Below are 21,012 nucleotides of genomic sequence, written 5' to 3' on the forward strand. Positions count from 1 at the left end.
AGCTGCTGTCTAAATGATATTGACTGTGTTGCCTGCTCTCACCTTGAATTGGAAAATTTCATCAACTTTGCTTCCAATTTCCACCCTACCCTCGCCTTCAAACAGTCCATATCTGACACTTCCCTTCCTCAACTTCTGTCTCCATTTGTGAGAACAGGCTAACGACTAATATCCACTATAAGCCAGCTGACTGACTGACTGCCACAGTTACCTTGACTGTACCTCCTCCCATCCTGCTTCTGTTTCATTCGCCCGGTTTCTCCTTGTCCATCTTTTCTGACGGTGCCACCTTCTATACAAGTGTTTCCACTAAGTCTTCCTTTTTCTTCAACTGAGAATTCCCCCTCCTGAATTTTACTATCACCCGTCCCCTCCCTTGCAGAACCACAATAGGATTCGCCATTTACATAGAATGTACAGCACAGAAACAGGAGATTTGGCCCAACTGGTACATGCTGTATTCTAGCCTCCTCCCTCTTCATTTACCCTTATCCACACAACCTTCTATTCCTGTCTCCCTTACGTTTAACAAGCTTCTCCTTATGCTTTAGTTGTTTTTTATTTCCCTGATCAGATATGAACACAGACAAGCCAACCAATTTCTCCCAAGGCCAATTGTAGGGTAAGCAGTTACTGATGGTATTCAAGCAGGCTTTATGATGATAGAGAACATTGCAGCACTTCAGGAGACATGTCTCCCTGCGAGCGGATCTCTAACAGAGCAAGACTGCACCTTCTTCTGGCAGGGTAAGGATCCTGAAGAACCAAGACAGCATGGAGTGGGCTTCGCCATCAGAAACTCTTTGCTCAGCATGATAGAGCCACTTTCAAATGGCTCAGAACGCATACTGTCTATCCGACTGCTCACCGCCTCTGGTCCAGTACACCTACTCAGCATCTATGCTCCAACACTCTGCTCCCCACCTGAAGTTAAAGACCAGTTCTACGAAGAACTCCATAATATCATTAGTAGCATCCCCAATACCGAACATCTGTTCCTGCTGGGGGACATTAATGCCAGGGTTGGGGCCGACCATGACTCATGGTCCCCCTGCCTTGGGTGCTATGGCATTGGAACGATGAATGAGAATGGACAGAGACTGCTTGAGTTGTGTACCTATCATAACCTCTGCATCGCCAACTCGTTCTTTCATACCAAACCCTGTCACCAGGTTTCTTGGAGGCACCCAAGATCACGTCGTTGGCACCAGCTGGACCTCATCGTCACAAGGCGAGCCTCCTTAAACTGTGTTCAAATCACACGCAGCTTCCACAGTGCGGACTGCGACACCGACCAGTCCCTGGTGTGCAGTAAGGTTAGACTCAAACCAAAGAAGCTGCATCACTCCAAGCAGAAGGGCCACCCGCGCATCAACACGAGCAGAATTTCTTATTCACAGCTGTTACAAAAATTTCTAAATTCACTTGAAAAATCCCTTCAAAACACTCCCACAGGGGATGCAGAGACCAAGTGGGCCCACATCACAGATGCCATCTATGAGTCAGCCATGACCACCTATGGCAAACATGTGAAGCGGAATGCAGACTGGTTTCAATCTCATTTTGAAGAGCTGGAACCTGTCATAGCCACTAAGGGCATTGCACTGCTGAACTACAAAAAAGCCCCCAGCAAGTTAACATCCGAGGCACTTAAAACAGCCAGAAGTGCTGCACAAAGAACAGCCAGGCGCTGCGCAAATGACTACTGGCAACACCTATGCAGTCATATTCAGCTGGCCTCAGACACCGGAAACATCAGAGGAATGTATGATGGCATTAAGAGAGCTTTTGGGCCAACCATCACGAAGATCGCCCCCCTCAAATCTAAATCAGGGGACACAATCACTGACCAACGCAAGCAAATGGACCGCTGAGTTGAGCACTACCTAGAACTGTACTCCAGGGAGAATGGTGTCACTGAGACCGCCCTCAATGCAGCCCAGTCTCTGCCAGTCATGGATGATAGATAAGAATGGAAGCAGGCAAGTCCAGTCGCACCCAGTTGGACAACAGTGAAGAGGCAGTAGAGGAAGATAATGTGATCAGCTGTGTCAAAGACTGCAGACAGGTTGAGAAGGACGAGGAAGATTAGATTGCCTTTGTCACAGTGACAGCGAATATGGGAGGTGACAATATGTACAGGGCTAAGATTGTATAACAGTAAAATACTTGCATAGTATTAGCACATTACCTCATGAGCGCCTCTGTTTTACGCCAAATACTTTGTAATGCATCGATAGCTTTGTGATGCCTTGTGTCATTAACCGTGCTTGAGCATATCTTTGACAATTCAATTTCTATTTTCTTTAGAGTTTTTTCTGCATACATCAAAGAAGTAGACACAAAGCCTTCTGCCACACCCTGGGGTTCCAAAATGCCTTTTGGACAGGTGATGGCAGAGTTTGGGGGTGCTGGCAGTGGTGGCTGGGTCCACAGTGTTTCTTTCTCTGCCACAGGAAACCGCCTGGCATGGGTCAGCCACGACAGTACTGTATCTGTTGTTGATGCTGGTAAAAATATGACGTAAGTACCATTCCTTCTCTTCCTTTCAGATGAAAGGAGGATCATGCTAGCCTCCAAAAAATGTAATTTAAAAAAAAGGAAGCATAGGAGGGTAGGTTTTGAAAATGTATTTTTTGAATCTAAACATACTTGTGAATCACAGCTTTGCTGATTTTATTTCAAACTAAATTGGGATTAGGTAAAGTATATTGAGTGAAATTATAGGATTCAAATGCTTTTGAATTTGGTGTTTTACATTTAGTCTTTCACAAATCTGTTAAGCAGGTATGAAGAGACAATTTGTGTTTGTATAAAGTTATTTCACATCAATTGCACCATTCACTTGGAATATAGGGGCCTGTTCCTATGTTGCTCTGTAAAATGTTGGGGCTTGTTTTGAATTGAATTGTAGTTGAATTTTTTCAACACTTTCTTGTGTAATGCATGTTCACACCACATGGTGTCAGTGGGATGCCATGTAAACCTGCACATCCTGAAAATGGGAGTAAATGGGAGTAGCTTTGGTCAAAACAATCCCTGTTTTATCGAAATAACATTATACAGTTGCCAGACATTAACTTTTAAAAGCAATTTTATTTTGTGTCATATAGACCCTTGAGTTGGCTCTCCCTTCCTACTCAGCTGCTCCAATGATGTCTATTATGGGGTATCAACCATAAATCCATGAGTTTTCTGTTGCAAACAACAGTAGGTGCAACTTCAGGCCGGAATGAGGAATGCTTCATAAAATCTACTAGAAAATTGACATCCCCAGTCTTTAAGCATTGATTCCAGGGGCTGTAAGGCTACTGTGAAATCTCATGTCCTCTCATGTTTGTAATGGAGCCACTACTTGTAATTGTAATCACTTGATCGGTTGGGTAGGGAGTGAGATCGTCCCATAGGGTCATCTTAGCGGTTGCGATAAAATTAACTTCTTATTGTTAAATCAAAGTATTTGACGGGAATATAATTTTCTCCAAAACAAGCAAGGAGTATGTGAAATGTACTCTTCCTACACCTTCGCTCCCTGTGTACTATGGTAGTGCTAGTTATGAACACAAAAAAGAATTACATTGGCAGTTTCTCAATATGTGGCTGGTAGTCCAGTTTAGTTCAACATCAAAGTGTAAGAAAGGGCAATTTGACTAGTGAATAGGTCTTTTATTCTATCTGCCAAGGGTAGTACAGCCATATAGACTAGAAGCTGCCTGATCTGTCCTGAATTAGCTAATCTCAGCTGAGACAGTGGATGGGCCTCTAAAGTTGGCTTCAGTTGTCGTTCATTAGCGAGTGGGGCAAATCAGCTGGGGCTTCTGCTCCTGTTCACTACTGGAAAGTATGCATGTGTGAATGCCTAGTAAAAAAACAGAATGGAGCTCTTGTGATGCTTTCCACAGTTGAACAGTCTACTAGTACTTGGTGTCTAGCTGAACTTGTAAAGAATAATCACTTGGCTAAGGTAACAGAGGGCTAGTGGTTCCCATGGGTTAGTATCATAGTGGGGCCTATGCCTTCAGGAAAAATGGAGAGAAAATTGGGCTAACAATGTTGGACTACTGACTAAGTCTGTAGTCAATACTGCCCTTCTAGCTGAAGGGGTTCTTACTCTTAAAAGGGAAATAGGTGATTAAATTGTCATGGCTAAGGATGTTTAAAAGATAAGTGGTTAGAATTAAAGTGTAATCTTTCTTTATAGGGTTTCTCAAACGAAGACCGAATTTCTCCCTCTGTTGAGTGTGATTTTTGTCTCTGAGAATAACATAGTGGCAGCAGTGAGTACAACCTGGTTTCATGTTACTAAAGTCTATTGGATTGACTCAAGCTTCTGTATTGTCTAGTCCACATTTGCTATTAAAAGTCTTGAATATAGTATTTGCTACTGTATGGCAGAATGCCACTCACTGGATCCTCATTCCTACTTTGACATCCCAAAACCAATCTAATATTTGTAAATGAAAGACACATTTGATCCCTTGGGATATAAAACTTATCACTGGGCCCTGGGTTAGGGAGGGAGGTGGAGGAGGTGGAAGGAGAGTCAGCCTTGTGTGCTGTTCAGTCACCTCTGTTAGGAAAAGTATATATCAGATGGGGCAGGTTTGCACTTGGCCATGACGTCAGCCACGTACAATTAGTTTGCTGGCTGTTGGTGTCTAGGCTTCCATATAACTCGTGGCAACCAGAGGGCTGCTGGCATCTGAGATATCATACCCCAGTAGGGGTGCTTCCTAATGCTCTGTTTAAATGAACTTTATTAAAACCTGATCTCTACGTTAATGTTTATGTGTAATAGGTTGGTAATGCTAATTTTTTTAATAAGATTCCACTTATTTGCTGAACACTGATTAGAAGCAGATTTGTATGGAAGTAGAAAGGCTCTGGTTTTGGATTCTAAAATTGTGATATTTATCCATGATGAGCATTAAATTGGATAACCTGTTCTACAGCTTTCTCTGTATCTGCAGGGCCATGACTGCTGTCCGATGCTATTCACGTGTGATGATCGTGGTTCTTTGACCTACATCTCCAAGCTAGACATTCCAAAGCAGAGCGTTCAGCGCAACATGTCTGCCATGCAGCGCTTCCACAATTTGGATAGAAGGGCAACCACGGAGGATCGAAATACCACACTTGAGACCCTCCACCAGAACAGCATCACGTAAGTGTGAGACAGTCAAGGCCAGCAGTTTTCAGCCAAACTACCTCAGGTCCCATTTTCATAAGGTGTTTCATTAGGTTTGAGTGTTGATATTCCTTGTCAAAATTAATCTAATTGGAGTGTTTAGGTGTTTAATGGATTAAGAATGCTTCTTCTCCAAATTGGCAGTTGATGAGTTCTTATCCTCAGCTGGTTTTCAGTTAGATCACCCCACCTCACTGATGTTGAGTTTCAGCTGTTCCCATTACCACTGCAGCTCACAGGAACCCATGAGATGATAGCAAGCAAAATATATTATCATTCTCACTCATTTACAAACTGAGCTGGTTCCTGGCAATCATGACCATCATTGGCATTACTCGTTTTAAAATGTAACGTAAACCCCTTTTCCTCTGTCATCTTGATGAGTGTGATATGTTTTGTGATAGGAAGAGAGATGGGGAAATGATAGAAATTTGAAGGGACAGGTAATGTTATAAAAATGATTTGCTAACTTAATTCTATATAAGTGCTTCAGAGCTAGCGATTATTTCATGCTTAAAGCTTTGACTTGTGGATTTATTTGGTAGCTTTCAAACTATGATTGTCAATATTGTGAATGTAGAACTGTGTTCATGGTTTCAAACCTATTAGCATTTGTAACATCATTTTTTAAAAATCTGAACTGGGGAACCTTTGAAAATTTGCACGGTTAACGTTTTCTGCAAGGGAAAACCAGCTCTGAGCCACAGGAAGGTTGAGTGCTCAGCCTATATGGTTTTCACTTCTGCATATTCATAGGAACATAGGAGCAGGGGTAGGCCATTCAGCCCATCGAGCCTGCCCCGCCATTCAATATGATTGTGACTGATCATCCACTTCAATGCCTTTTTCCCACACTATCCTCATATTCCCTTAGGTCATTGGTATTTAGAAATCTGTCAATCTGTGCTTTAAACATACTCCGTGAGCTTCCACAGCCCTCTGGGGTAGAAAATTCCAAAGATTCACAACCCTCTGAGTAAAGAAATTTCTCCTCATCTCGGTCCTAAGTGACTTCCCTTTTATTTTGAAATTGTGTACCCTGGTTCCAGACTCCCCAACGAGGGGAGACATCTTAGCTGCATCTACCCTGTCTATCCCTTTAAGTATTTTGTAGGTTTCAATGAGATCACCTCTCATTCTTCAAAACTCTAGAGAATACAAGCCCAATTTCCCCAATCTCTCTTCATTCCAAGATAAGTTTGTGTTACAGTACACAGGAATGCACACAATGTTATAAATGGGGTGGATTTCAAATGCCAGCAGGCAAGGCAAACAATTCTTTGTACTAGAAGCAATTCTGTACAGTATAAAAGACAACATTCAAAGTCATAACCTACTCTTTCGAATTAGCTAATGAGAGTTGAGATTTTGTAACCAAATATTTTTCCATGAGCAACTGGGTGGGAGTGGATTCTTGGAGACTGAACTGGAAAAGCAAGAATGTGTTGGATGAAGATGCAATCCTTTCCTATTAACGAAAGATTGTTTTTCTAACTACAAATAGATTGTGTTGTTGCTCTTACAATTTTAGCTCAGTTAAACTGAAGTCTTTTGAGATTTAGACAAGCTATGTTAGCTCATTTATCAACCACTAGAATATATCTGTCATCTAATAGTGCATACATGTAATGCATGTGTTTGTTTCTTTGAAATATGCAGTGTGTTTGCTTCTAGAAGGGATCTCTTGTATCAATTAGTTGAAAGTTTTGGCCCCTCGAGGCTGACACTAGCCCTACAGCTCAGAATAGTGTAATATTGCACTATATTGCTTGATTTGTTTTCATTTTGGACTTTGACTGACTTTAAAAGGTTTTTAGAGGAATGGATTTACCTTTTTCTGTTGCTCAGCAGACTGATCCAGGACCTTGGAAATGCACTGCTGCAGAAATTGACTGTTAATGCCACTTGGAATTCAAAAGTAGATACTGACTACAATATAAAACAGTTTGGTGTTTAAGCCAGTTTGGTATTTAAGCCAGTTTGGTAAATGACACAAGGGTCCTTTCTGATGAATTGGACCCCTTCTGATAGGACCAGTGGTACTTTCAGATCTTAAGTGTTCCATGTTGTACAGGCCACTTTAACTTATCCAACTGATTGGGTTAGATAAAGTAAGGTGGGAGGAGCCACTGCTTGTGTGGAACATTAACACCAGCATAAACCAGTTGGGCTGAATAGCTGATTTTTGTACTGTAAACTGAAATGTAGCATCAAACCCCTCATATCTGAAGTTAAAAACAAGCTGGATTCTCCAAACAGCTGTTATCAACTGGACTGAAAAGTATTTTTTTTTAATTCTGTTTTTCTCTCCGTAGCCAAGTCTCGATATATGAAGGTGATAAAAGAGATTGTCGGAAGTTTTGCACTACTGGTATTGATGGCGCAATGACAATTTGGGATATGAAGGTGAAGTGGCATTTATTTTAGGGAACTTTTGATAGGTTCCAACCACACGAGGAAAGTTTATATATGGTTTATAATTAAGACTTCAAGCTTATTGTGTGCATTGTATAAAATGCTACGCAGCTGGAGTTGGTTATTAACCAGCTCAAAAGCTCTGCTTACCAGTTTCTTCAGAATTAAAAGATATTTTAAGTCTTGGACTTGTTCTTCTTCTTTGACCTCCTTGTCTCGAGAGACAATGGGTAAGCGCCTGGAGGTGGTCAGTGGTTTGTGAAGCAGTGCCTGGAGTGGCTATAAAGGCCAATTCTACAGTGACAGACTCTTCCACAGGTGCTACAGATAAAATTGGTTGTCAGGGCTGTTACACAGTTGGCTCTCCCCTTGCGCTTCTGTCTTTTTTCCTGCCAACTGCTAAGTCTCTTCGACTTGCCACACTTTAGCCCCGCCTTTATGGCTGCCCTTGAGAAATATCAGGATTAACTGTAAAATTGTTTGTGTTTACATTCTTGCCATTTTAAGAATCCAGCCTTTTATGTAGGTTGCATTGTTACTTCAGTTAGTTTTTTGTTCATCTCTAGCGTCCAGAGTCTTAAAACAGCTGTTTAATTTCGATTTATAAACAGCATTCAAAATTACGAATTATGGATATAATGGATAGAAAATAACTGCTTTGCAATTCAGCAAGGATATTCAGTATCCAAAGGTGGATAGCTGAGAGAGCAGAATGGCACGAATAATAGTTTTGAAGTAAAAGCAGAAAGAAAGAACTTGGATTTATATAGTACCTTTTAGATCCGTAGAGCACCCCAAAGCACTTCAGCGCCAATTAATTACTTTTGTCTGCTTTCACTGTTGTTCTGTGGGCAAATATGGCAATCAATTTGTACACAGTAAAGTACCACTAACAGTAATGAAATGAATGACCAGTTAATCTGTTTTCGTGACATTGCTTGAGGGATGGCCAGGCAAACCGCCACTATCGCCTCCGCACCTGCCCCCCACCTGCTGATCTTCAAAAAAAAATTGCTGTGGAATCTTTTACGTTATCTGAATGGGAAGACATGGCCTTAGCTTAACATCCCAATTAAAACATGCCCCCTCTGCAGTTCAGCATCACTCCCTCAACACTACAGTGAAGTGCCTGTTTAGTTTATGTGCACAAGTCTTTGAATGGGATTTGACCTAATTCAGTTGAGAATGCTACTACTGATCAAGCTGACATTTAAAAGCCCTATAAAATGCACAGATTAGGCAGCATCAAAATCCACAAACAATTTCTGAAAGGGCAAAAGGGAATTTTTTAAATTTTTTTATTTTGAGATACAGCACTGAAACAGGCCCTTCGGCCCACTGAGTCTGTGCCGACCAACAACCACCCATTTATACTAACCCTACACTACCCCCATATTTTCTACCACATCCCCACCATCCTCCTACCACCTACCTACACTAGGGGCAATTTACAATGGCCAATTTACCTATCAACCTGCAAGTCTTTTTGGAGGTGGGAGGAAACCGGAGCACCCGGCGGAAACCCACGCAGACACAGGGAGAACTTGCAAACTCCGCACAGGCAGTACCCAGAATCGAACCCGGGTCGCTAGATCTGTGAGGCTGCGGTGCTAATCACTGCGCCACTGTGCCGCCCAATGTTTCAAGTAGTCACTGGACTGAATTTGGATGTTCCCTACACTGGTTAAATTGCTATTTTTGGGCTGAGATGGGCAAAAGCAATAAGCTCCTAACACAGGGAGAGAATATTGGTGGGAGTCAAAAGTCAAAATGGATTTGGTGGCGGTCAGAGAGCAAATCACTTAATAATCCCATAGTCAGCTGTCTAGCAGTATTGTTGGGGTGATGAAATCTGCTTGAGAGACTGTGAAGATTGCAATTAGGTAAACAGAAAAACATAATTGACAAGGGACTGTAACAGGGAGGGATTCATTTAGGCTTCAAAGTGACCATTCAGAAATCTGGTAACAGCTGATCAGCAAAAATACTGACATCTCGGGTTGCATGTGTTATCATGACGCTTCTGCTTTACATTTCATTCCTTCAGCAGTTACGTTTCTAACTTAAATGCTGTGTTGTCTACTCACTCCACCCCACCCCCCTCAAATAGAATACCCTCAGCACAAGTGAAAATTACAGTCCCCAAATTTTGTGCTGAGGTTTTTTTCCCCCAACATTTTCATCCAGTTTGCCAAAACTTTATTCTTGCCCGCTGATAGCAAGCACTTACTTAGAGCTCTTATTTGCTTTCAGACTCTGGAATCCTCGATCCAAGGCGTGCGCATCATGTGAACAGGAATCCTTGCGATCTAGCACGACAGAACACCATGAGAAAAGAAGAGCCCCCCCCCCCCGCCCTCCCAGCAGCAGCTGACCAGAGGCTGGTGACAAAATCCTCAAAAGAAAAACACGGAAAGGCACTGAACAGTACTGAAATCAATGCTCCACTGCTTTATCGTTCTGGGAATTGTTTTTTGTTTTGTTTTTAAAGGAATTGGTTTGAAGTGGGTTCTCTTTTTTTTTTCTTTTTTTCTTAGCTAAACCTGCCTTCAAAGCAGTTTCTGCAGCATTCTGAGGGACATGCCCTATAAAAGGGTAATAATGTACACTAATTTAAGGGGACTTTTATGTAGTGTGTCTGCTAGAAAATAAACACTACAAAACTTGGCTGTTAATGTGCCTCCTTATTGTCCATTTGGATTTTGCAAACGCAATAAGTTGCAGAAGAAGCAATCTAAGTAAGTGTTGTGCTTGTTTCCAGAGAATGATGTGTCGGTGCACGTTAAATGAGATGAGTACTGTAGGAGCAGAGTGCAAAGTATTTTGAGTGCAAGGTATTTCTCTCTTCACTCACCTTTTCATCTTTTACAGCCTCTTATGACCAGCCAGTGGCTATCCTCTTTGGGGTTCAGCTGCTCAAACATGACATGCCTGGTGATGAAAGATGGAAACCGAGTGAATCTCGTGACATATTCGCTAATCCACTATCTAAGACGTGCAGATCTGCAGTACTCTGAGGCACTGTAGGTGATTGATTAGATTAGATTAGAGATACAGCACTGAAACAGGCCCTTCGGCCCACCGAGTCTGTGCCGACCATCAACCACCCATTTATACTAATCCTACACTAATCCCATGTTCCTACCACATCCCCACCTGTCCCGATATTTCCCGACCACCTACCTATACTAGGGGCAATTTATAATGGCCAATTAACCTATCAACCTGCAAGTCTTTTGGCTTGTGGGAGGAAACCGGAGCACCCGGAGAAAACCCACGCAGACACAGGGAGAACTTGCAAACTCCACACAGGCAGTACCCAGAATCGAACCCGGGTCCCTGGGGCTGTGAGGCTGCAGTACTAACCACTGCGCCACTGTGCCGCCCTGATCTGTTGGTCTGCTTTATTAATGGGACCTGGAGGGGTAGACCTTAGGAGTTGGTTGTCTTCGACTGTGCTTCAGATACCCTCAAGCCAGTACACTAATGGATAGTGTGATCCTGACTTAAACAGCAGGAAGCTTTCCAGTGCTCCATGTTGGTAAGCTGCTTGCTGTTAGATTGTTAAACTCAGCAATAGCCTTCACAAGCTTGGATTCTTTAAGCCTGTTGCCAGTCAGTGTGCTTCAGCATTGCTGAACTTGCACAAGTGAGGTGTGTCTCCACAGACTAAGAGTGTGCATTCCATATCAGGCAAACAAAAAATTATACCCATGTGGATTTTGGAAACTTGAACTATCATGATGTTCCACTTTTGTCAGACATTGGGCTGGTCAAAGCAAAATAAAACCTATTTGGAGAATTCATTAACAGTAGAACTGTGATATATTCCCAAAGAGGTTCATCATCTTAGATCAGGCTGAATCGCATTAGAGATACCTACTCTTAATTCAATTTTCCCTGCTTTTCCCCCTGCCCTTGAATAGTGAAAGTTTAGATCAAAATTATTTTCTCTTTCTCAATGCTGGTAGGGAGCATTCATTCCCCAGCCCATTACCAGTTTATTGAAAGCTCCCTCTATAGGACTCATCTCCTTTAAATACCTGAAGCAGATGTGATGTGTCTCATTCAAAATAACTAAATGTTATATTTTTGTGATGCTAGGTGAATCGAATGGAAATGCATGTTTGAGGTGCATAACTTGTGACTTTGTGTTCCATAATTTCAGTGTATTTATGTAACCTTTATAAAGTTGTAGCTTTATGACCTCAAGATTAGTTCTTGTTCAAGACATCCATGTAACGGATCTCTTGGCTAAAAGAGTATGGCTGTCTTTCTCCCCTCCTGCTGTGCCTCTTAAGTCTTCCACTCTTTGACAATGTGTTGTGTTCTCATAATGAGAAAGATGCAGGAAATGGTATGGAGCTCATTGGTAAGATTACATCAGTCTCTGGCTGTGATTGGAGACTGATATAGCTGTGCCTCTCAGCAGCAGTCCTTAAATACATTTTGTACGATATATAAATATTCCATCTGACCAGTGAGCTTTACACCCTGTATAGACTTTTTTTTATCAGCAGCAGTGGCTACGCTATCCATCCAGTTGTATAAATGAACCCCAGAACATTCTAGGTTTTAAAACACTGGTCACATAACTTGAATCTACACTACTGATGAAAGAAGGTTAAATATGAATCCTAACACTGGAAAGAATAAGACTGCTTTTTAAATGATTGTGTCCCTCCCAAAACTCTTCATTCAGTAGGGATATTTAGCCTGTGCATTTGGACATTCATTGAGGAATTACAATATAGAATTCAGTGAGAAACCTCCGAGGATTGACAAATTATGATCGAGTATGTGATGCAAGTCTTTATGAATGGTTAATGTACACAGCTGCTCATAATTAGTTGTGATTAACGAGTATGTAAAAGACCTTTGGGTACTTAATACCCCAATTAGGCACAGTCTAGAAATGATTGCAGAATATGATTTTAAAAATTATGTTTGACCCTTGTTTGGAGTAGGACAAGGGGACACACTAGTAAAAGGTAACTTTAAGACCGATATCAGGAGTTATTCATGCAGAGAGCGATGAACACTTGGAATGGACTTTGAAGCTACGTGATGGAGATGAAAACCCTGGAATCATCTAAGAAACAATTAGATACAGTATGATGGGCAGTGTCGGTTGTTATGGATGAATGAAGTAAGATGGCCCAAATGGACTTCCTTATCTTTAAGTATCTTGTGAACTTAGGCATGAATTACTTTTCACTGGCACTCGTTATGTTTTCTCTTGGGTCACAACAAACTTTTAACTTGGTGACTTGATTTATCAAGATGTTAAAATATAAAATGTGCATTTATTGGGAAGAAATCCAGGGGAAGTAGTTCCAGCTAATTCCATTCAGTGGTTGAACATGATGTAACATTTTATTTTTTATGTAACTAACTTACCTGTGATACTACACACTGAGTTGACAGACATTTTTATGTACACCAGGTGAGAACCTCCAGAAACTTATTTCACAGAGCTACCTAGTGGCCAGGGCCTGCAATTACATTGTGACAGTTGTAACAAAATAGAATGGGAAATGTTGATGTTGGGATTTACAATGGTAAGTGTTAACAAAGAGTGACCAAAAATTGTGATAACAGGAAGTCAGGTTTTTAGACAGAAGCTCATTTGCCCCATCATGTCTGTAAGTGCTAACAGAGGCAACAAAGTCATGGATTCAGAGAAGCTGAGGTGTGGTGGAGACGAACAGTATTGTGGAGGTGGAAGTAGATGGTCTTGATGATGGTGAGGGTGTGGGGTCAGTAGCTCAGGTCAGGTTCAAATAGGATGCCAAGGTTGTGAACAGTCTGGTTCAGCGAGGGAGAGAGACGGAGTCGGTAACTAAGAATGTAGTTTGTGGCAGGGACTAAAGACAACAGCTTCGGTCTTCCCAGTGCTTAATTGGAAGAAATTTCTGCTCATCCAATACTGGATATTGCACAAGCAGCATGGCTAATCAGAAGCAGTGGAGAGGTAGATCTAGGTGTCATCAGTTTTCATGCAGAACCTGATACTGATTTCGGATGATGAGAGGCAGCATGTAGATGAGAAATAGGAAAGGGCCAAGGATGGATTCAAATAAAAAATGTCTACAAATGCAGGTAACCTTTCAGAACTTAATATGTGCAGCACCTTTGGAAAGTTAGTCATCACAGCACTGTATGAGAGCCACTATTTTTGTGTCGTAAAAGAGAAAAGTAGTCAAAAGATTGAAACTCAAGTTATTCAGTTGTCAGGATTGAACACATAGATGTGGATAATATGGAAACCCGACTAGAACAGTGAAGAGGGAGTACGAATAATGACTGGCAGCCAACATAAAAGATATTTGCAAAGACTTAGAAGCATACTGGAAGCAAGGGAGAAATTAGAGAAGAGACCTCTATTTGGGCCTTTAAATCATCTATCTTGTTGCAAATGCTGCGTGCGTTCAGGTACAGTGTCCTTAACCTTGTCGTCTTGACATTATTCTGCATTCTAAGCCTAGTTTATGCTCATCTTTGTTTCGCCTGCCTTCTAATGTTGCTTGCTACTTTTCTACCTCCTGCTAACAGCTTTACTTCCTTCCAATTTGAGCTACCCCTCAGGTTCCCATCTGCCTGACAAGCTAGTTTAAACCCCAACAGCACTAGCAAATCTCACCATGAGGATATTAGATCCAGTCCTTTTTTAAGGTGTAGCCCATCCATCTTGTACAGGTCCCACCTGCCCCAGAACCAGTCCCAGTGCCTCAGAAATCTGATGTCCTCCCTCCTATACAATTCTGCAGCCACCTGTTCAATCAATCAGTCAATCCTCCTATTCCTATGCTCACTAGCATGTGGCACTGGGAGTAATCCTGAGATTACTGCTCTTGAGGTCCTGCTTTTTAATTTCCTTCCTAACTCCCTAAAATCTGCTTTCAGGACTTCATCCCTCTTCTTACCTATGTCGTTGGTACCAACGTGGAGTACGACCTCTGGCTGTTCACCCTCCCCCAGAAGGATATCCTGCAGCCGCTTTGTGGCATCCTTGACCCTCGCACCAGGGAGGCAACACACGATCCTGGAGTCACGTTTGCTGCCGCAGAAACGCCTGTCTGAACCCCTGACTATCGAACCCCCTATCACTATTGCTCTTCTTCCTCCCTTTCTGTGCAGCTGAGCCACCTGTGGTGCCATGGACTTTGCTCTGGCTGCACTCCCCTGAAGAACCATCATCCTCACCAGTATCCAAAATGGAAAACCAATTAGCAAGCAGGATAAACTCAGGGGACTTCTACACTGCCTGCCTGGCAGTCACCCGTACTCTCTCGGCCTGCATGTTCCTAACCTGTGGTGATGCTCACATCCCGTGAATTAATTTACAAAAAAGCACCCTGTTCCAGCAGCTCGAAAGTCTCACTAAAGCTGCACATCATCTATCAAAACAACTGTTTCAGGTGGTCTGTGGAATGACTTATAATAGGATGCAAAACATCTGAGAGTACAGGAAGCACTTGGACTCAGTCCAAGATACAGGTTATAGGTCACATCTCCGAAGAATTCAATTTTTTGATGCTGAATTTGATTCTGCATTGGTCATGCATTTGAATTAAATCCTGTGTAGGCCTGGAGAAAGCCAAGGATTCTGTCACAGGCCAATTCAAGAGTTTGAATATCCAAAAACACTCTTGTGACTCTACCAGATGTGCCATGAGTGTGTCTATCGCTACATACATAAAGATGTAAAGCTTTTCATATTTCCTCCAGAACTCCAAGTGTGTGTTCTTCAAAAGAATTCATGTTGAACAATGCGCTCATGCAAAAAATTCTAAAGCCATCTTGCAACATGAAGTTTTCTGTTCTTATTCGGCTTTTAAATTCAACCTTTATAAACCCACAAGATAGTTACTGTCTCTTCAAGACTCTTCAGGAGTGATGGGGGTGGGGGCACTATTCATAATATATGGATTGCTGTATTTAACTCTTCCATGGTTTTTCTTTGGTTATTCCCCATTAAGCTGCTTATTTATAGGATATACTGTGAAGACAGTGGCAGCAGAAAGGGTTGTGCAATTCAAGCTTTAAAAAATCTATCTGGCACTGCATCCTGAGATGAAGAGGAAACACGCCTGTAACATTCCTGAAGTATAACCAAGAATAACATGAAACATGTGTGGCTGTGTTTCGACAGAGGAATGGAAACCACAGGGTGTAGGCAGGTTTCAAAACTGAGCAGAACACTACTGTACTGAACCTTGACCACAGCCTAGACAGCTAATCATGCAAGGTAGCCATTACTCCAAATTCCTGAACTCTTCACTGGACTTTTTTTATTTTTCCTATACTCACAAGGCAAGTGGGACTTATGTTCATTACCTGAATGTTAAAATGGTCTAAACTTTAGGTAATATTAACAGCACTGCTTTTAGGAGGACATAAGAAATTTTGACTTAGTGAGTAAAAGAAGGTAATAAGAATACAGGATTATGCTATCCCACCTCCCTCTTGTTCTTAAACCTGTGTAGATGAGAGGGTTAAAATCATGGAGGGGGCACTTTTCATCTTTGGACCACTCCATTCACGGTAAAAAAAAAAGGGGTTTTAACAACCTACTGCTCACTAGCCACCTGAAACCTCTGAGCAGTGGACAGCCAGCAATCCTGCCTAAAACAGGCAGAGGGTCTACTTCAAATATTTATATCAGGGACCTACGCCTTTTGTAAGAAACAATTTTGGTGTTCCACTGGGCTGAACCCACGCTCCGCTCAGTGGGACTGACTGGTCAGCAGCCAAACCAGCAGTAGTGACCCCATAAAAACCTTCCAACCTGCTGCTGCTCACTCATTGGCCCCCTATCCATGATTGGCTGCTTGCAGTTCAGCTCTGGAGAAACTGCTGGATTTCTTGCACTCATTGAGTGCTGGCAGCTCACCAATCAAACTGGACAATCGTGAAAATAATTTGGGCCTCTTGCTGGTGTGGTCAGGCACATGGTGCAATCAGGCTGGTGGTGCGATTGGGAGGGCACAGTGTTACTTTCTGTAATGCAAAGTAATGTAATTCCTCACTTTAAAACTTCATGAGTTCAAGTTATTAAAGATGTAGGGCACAAGATTCGTCTCGGTACGCCCTTTTGGGCTCATTGGGTTCCTCAATGCACCCAAAAGGGCATACTGGGACTTGGCTTTGGAAGGATTGCAGGCTTCCATTGCAAGGTGCCATTGACTGCATGCACATCGCTTTGCAGGTGCCTCATGTCAACTCCGCACTAGACCACAACTGAAAGGAATTCTACTCCCTTAGCATCCAGCTGCTCTGTAACCATACGCAGGGAACCATGCAGCTCAATGCCCAGTATCCTGGCAACAGTCATACTGCCTTCATTCTGTGGCAGAGCACTGTACCAGCTGTATTTGAGTCATCATGGCAAACCAAAGTGTGGCTACCGGCTGACAAAGGCTATCCTCTGACAAGATAGCGGATGCCTCCAGTGTGCAACCCACGGACACATGCGCAGCAGGCATAGAATGAAAGACATGCTGCCACCCAAAATGTGACCATTGACATGCTGAAACAATGCTTTTGCTCCCTAGACTGCTCTGGAGGAGCCCTACAGTACAAGATTCATGATGATCTACTGCATGCTGCATAACCTCACCATCATGAGGCAACAGCCCTTGCCGCCAGCTATTTGACAAGCAGCTAAGGAGCAGGAGCATGAGAATAAAGAGGAGGAAGGGAGCAGGCAACATAGCCAGTCCCTTTCTGTCAGTGAAAAACTAATTTGAGTGCGTTATCAGTAACTGCAATCCCAATTCCCCATTCATCAATAATCCAGCAATTTACCTTCTGTCATCATCACAGCATCCGCATGGCCACTCTGCAGGAATAAAAGCCAACACAAAATAAACATTTCTAAACCAAATTTATAAAAGAAATTATGCTCTATCACACACAAATGTAAACTAATCACCCTTATGCATTCCCATAATGTCTGTCTTCCTTGTGCTTTCGCCTTCCTAGTGCTCCTGCACGGTGCTACCCCAGAGTCCGCAGCATGGCTGGAGGAAGACTGATGACTTGCATTGGAGGAGTCTCCAGTTGGTCTTGGAGGATGATCTTGAGCAGCTCTGGGTCTAGAAGGCCTGACTGCAGACTGCACCATCTCTGCATTGGCAGCAGCAGTCTAGGCTGGCTGATTGAAAGGCGACAGCAAGGGCACTGGCAGAGTGACAGGTGGGAGGACAAATGCTGTCATTCAGAGACAGGACATGCTTCATGGAATCACGGTCACTCCCCTGGGGTAGCACCTCAGCAGTCCTAGTAATCTGTTGAAGGGCAGATTGCTGAATTGCTTTGACACCTTGTAAACCCATTTGAACACTGGTATCCAGAGCCATGATGACAGCAGTTTGAACATGCATGACAGCAAGCTGAGCTTACATGGCAGCAGTCAGATTCCACTGCAGCACTCAGACTTTGGGTGACTGCTGCTTATGCTGCAGCGGAAGTTGTGACGTTGGCCATTAGAAGCTGCATCCTGGTTGGGTTCACAAGTGTACAAACGGAGTTAGCTACCACTTCCATGCTGGAGAGAATGGGCTCCAAGCTCTGCACAAAGCCCTGTGCCAATTTGGTGCAGAACTCCTGCATGTTCCTTGACATTGAACGCAGACTTCCCAATGGACGAAGCATTTCATTGTGCATACCTAGCAACATTCTTCTGTAGGGTGCCCCATGAAATCTTCATCTGAGTCCTTTGCAGTGAACCCATGTGTGACCTCACTTCAGTAGCTGGCACCTGTGCTATCCTTGCCTTCTGCCCCAGCTACAGCACACTCATGTCTCACCACATGCCTCTAGTCGCTGTTAATTTATCCCCCATAGTTTCCACCAGCATTTAGGGAGCCATTTGGGTGATAACATGTTGACATGGTAAGTTGTATCTAGGTAGCAATGCCAGAAATTTAAACATGGACAGGTATTTCCTAGATATATGAACACTTAGCTAAGCTTTGAATAAAAGCAAAATTCTGCAGATGCTGGAAATCTGAAATAAAAACAAAGTGCTGGAAATACTCAGCAGGTCTGGCAGCATCTGTTGTGAGAGAAGCAGAGTTAACATTTCAAGTCTGTGACCTTTCATCAGAACTGTTCTGATGAAAGGTCACAGATCTGAAACGTTAACTCTGCTTCTCTCTCCACAGATGCTGCCTGACCTGCTGAGTATTTCCAGCACTTTCTGTTTTTATTTTATAAACTTTGAATCCTGGATCTTCTCTGCTGCAATATCAAAGAGCATCTACTTCCACCTCTGCAACTGTGCTCACCTATGTCCCTAGCTCACCTTCACTGGTGCTGAAACCCACAAGCATTCCTTCATTTCTTCATGGTTTGACTTCTCGCTGGCATCTCAAGCTCCACCCTACATTAATTCAAATGCATTCAAATACGACTACTTGTATTCTGTCCTGTCCTTACTGACTCCATTGGCTTCCCATCACCAAATCTTTCCATGATCTTCATCCCACATCTGCAATCTCACGTAACCATAAATCCCAGCAATACAGCATCTTGGAAGTCTTCTGATGACTGGCTCTCCCACACTGATGTCGTCCCGCCCCACCCCACCCCACCCCAAATCCACTGCAGCATCACTGGCATAGCCTTCAGCCACCACACTCCTATACTCTTCTGATACCCCACCACCTTGTCAATTCTCTGTCCGCCTTCAAAATAATCAGAGGAAAGTACATCGGACTCCCCCTCAGTCAGTCTAAAGTGGAACATGAACTGACTGCTGACCTTCTGACTCAGAGGTGAGAGTGTTACTGACTGAGCCACGGCTAACAATAGACAAGCACCTATTGTCCTCAAGTTTGTTATCCAGTGAGCATTGACTGAATTTGGCCATGCAGGATGTCACAGTTGAAACTATTCTTTCCTCTACTAATGTCTGTGCAGTTAGTTTTACATGGAGATCACTGGAGATCAATCAGGACTGCAATTTCTTGCCTTTCCACCCCCCGACGGTAAACACTTCACCAGAGTCTGACTCAGATCAATTAACTTAGCACAGATCGGGCGGCACAGTGGCGCAGTGGTTAGCACCGCAGCCTCACAGCTCCAGGGACCCGGTTTCGATTCCGGGTACTGCCTGTGTGGAGTTTGCAAGTTCTCCCTGTGTCTGCGTGGGTTTTCTCCGGGTGCTCTGGTTTCCTCCCACAAGCCAAAAGACTTGCAGGTTGATAGGTAAATTGGCCATTATAAATTGTCACTAGTATAGGTAGGTGGTAGGGAAATATAGGGATAGGTGGGGATGTTTGGTAGGAATATGGGACTAGTGTAGGATTAGTATAAATGGGTGGTTGACGTTCGGCACAGACTCAGTGGGCCGAAGGGCCTGTTTCAGTGCTGTATCTCTAATCTAATCTAATCGTGAATTGGATTTTACTCCTGATGCAAGTACAGCACCAACTGGTGCGTGCACCCAGGGAACCTCACTCCTGTGTGAGTGACCTCCCTCTGTGCTGTTAGATTCTATGGAAAGAGGAAGGGAGTGGACTAATTGGATAGAAGTTTCAAAAATCTGGTGCAGGCCAAATGATCGTCTCCTATTGCTGTGGGATTCTATGGAACTGAAGAAATATATAGAACCAAAACAACTTTTAAGATTAACAGGTACTCGCTGAATAAAATGAGAATCTGTTCATTTTAGTTTGGCTTAACAATTCTACTGTGGCCCACAGAGGGTTAATCAGTTTACTACAGCAAATCTGCAGGACAGGTTTCCTAAGAGTGGCTATTGCAGTTGTATGAAGCAGGGAGGGAGGGGACTTGCACAATCCTGTGCTGCAGTTAGAGCACTAGCGTGAAGGCAGCTGTTGAAAGAGTTAGTCGCCCACATCAGGAAGTGGTCGGATCTCTCAGAGGAAGGGGAAGTAGGAGAAGGTTCTCGGTGAAGCAGGCTGTCAGCCCTTTTTTTTTCACTCTTAACGACTGCACTGCTGTTCATGTTGACGGAACAGAGTCCATGAACTAAGGCAACTCCTTTTTTTAAAAAAAAAATTTAAGTTTCTTTTTAACTGCTTCATTGTGCATTTTTACAGGTAAGTTTGCTATTTTGGATGCTCCTTCATTTCGAGCGAGGGTGGTTAACAACTTGGTTGCGTAAAAGTTTATTTCAGTGGAGCCTTTCAATAGTGAGTAATAGGGCAGAGCTTGTAATGAGTGTTTGTAACTGTTTAAGCTTAAGCTGTCATTTGTCCCAAGGAATTACCCCAAATTATCTCAAGGGGAGCAACATCTTGTTCACTTGTGTCTGGGAAAACGGTATATCATGAGCTAGTTTATAGGAGTTCTCTGTACGGTTAGTATTGTAGGAATCGGATCAGATGGAAGACAGTACTTTAACTTGATATTTCCCCAATAAAGGTGTCACCATA

General features: G+C 42.9%; 2 protein-coding genes across 7 annotated transcripts in view; both read left to right on the plus strand.

Moving 5' to 3' along the window:
- LOC137383258 (actin-related protein 2/3 complex subunit 1A-B) overlaps positions 1-10,278 on the plus strand; it is a 59,436-nt gene extending 49,158 nt beyond the window's left edge. For all 5 annotated transcript variants that reach the window (XM_068055794.1, XM_068055791.1, XM_068055790.1 and 2 more), the window contains 5 exons: positions 2,311-2,523; positions 4,202-4,277; positions 4,971-5,164; positions 7,504-7,594; positions 9,857-10,278. In XM_068055794.1, the coding sequence (XP_067911895.1) occupies positions 2,311-2,523; positions 4,202-4,277; positions 4,971-5,164; positions 7,504-7,594; positions 9,857-9,895 (613 nt within the window). In that variant the 3' untranslated portion in view covers positions 9,896-10,278. The remainder of the gene's footprint in view (positions 1-2,310; positions 2,524-4,201; positions 4,278-4,970; positions 5,165-7,503; positions 7,595-9,856) is intronic.
- Positions 10,279-20,504: 10,226 nt separating this feature from the next.
- The window catches only part of LOC137383261 (actin-related protein 2/3 complex subunit 1B-A-like), a 47,904-nt gene continuing 47,396 nt past the window's right edge, over positions 20,505-21,012 (plus strand). Inside the window, exon 1 of one of the 2 annotated variants that reach the window (XM_068055799.1) lies at positions 20,505-20,676. The gene's annotated coding sequence lies outside the window, so the exon portion shown is untranslated. Of the gene's footprint in view, positions 20,677-20,707; positions 20,770-21,012 lie in introns of those variants that run through there. The other variant, XM_068055800.1, reaches the window with a different exon arrangement.

The sequence above is a fragment of the Heterodontus francisci genome, chromosome 24, assembly GCF_036365525.1.
Source record: "Heterodontus francisci isolate sHetFra1 chromosome 24, sHetFra1.hap1, whole genome shotgun sequence".
Taxonomy (NCBI): domain Eukaryota; kingdom Metazoa; phylum Chordata; class Chondrichthyes; order Heterodontiformes; family Heterodontidae; genus Heterodontus; species Heterodontus francisci.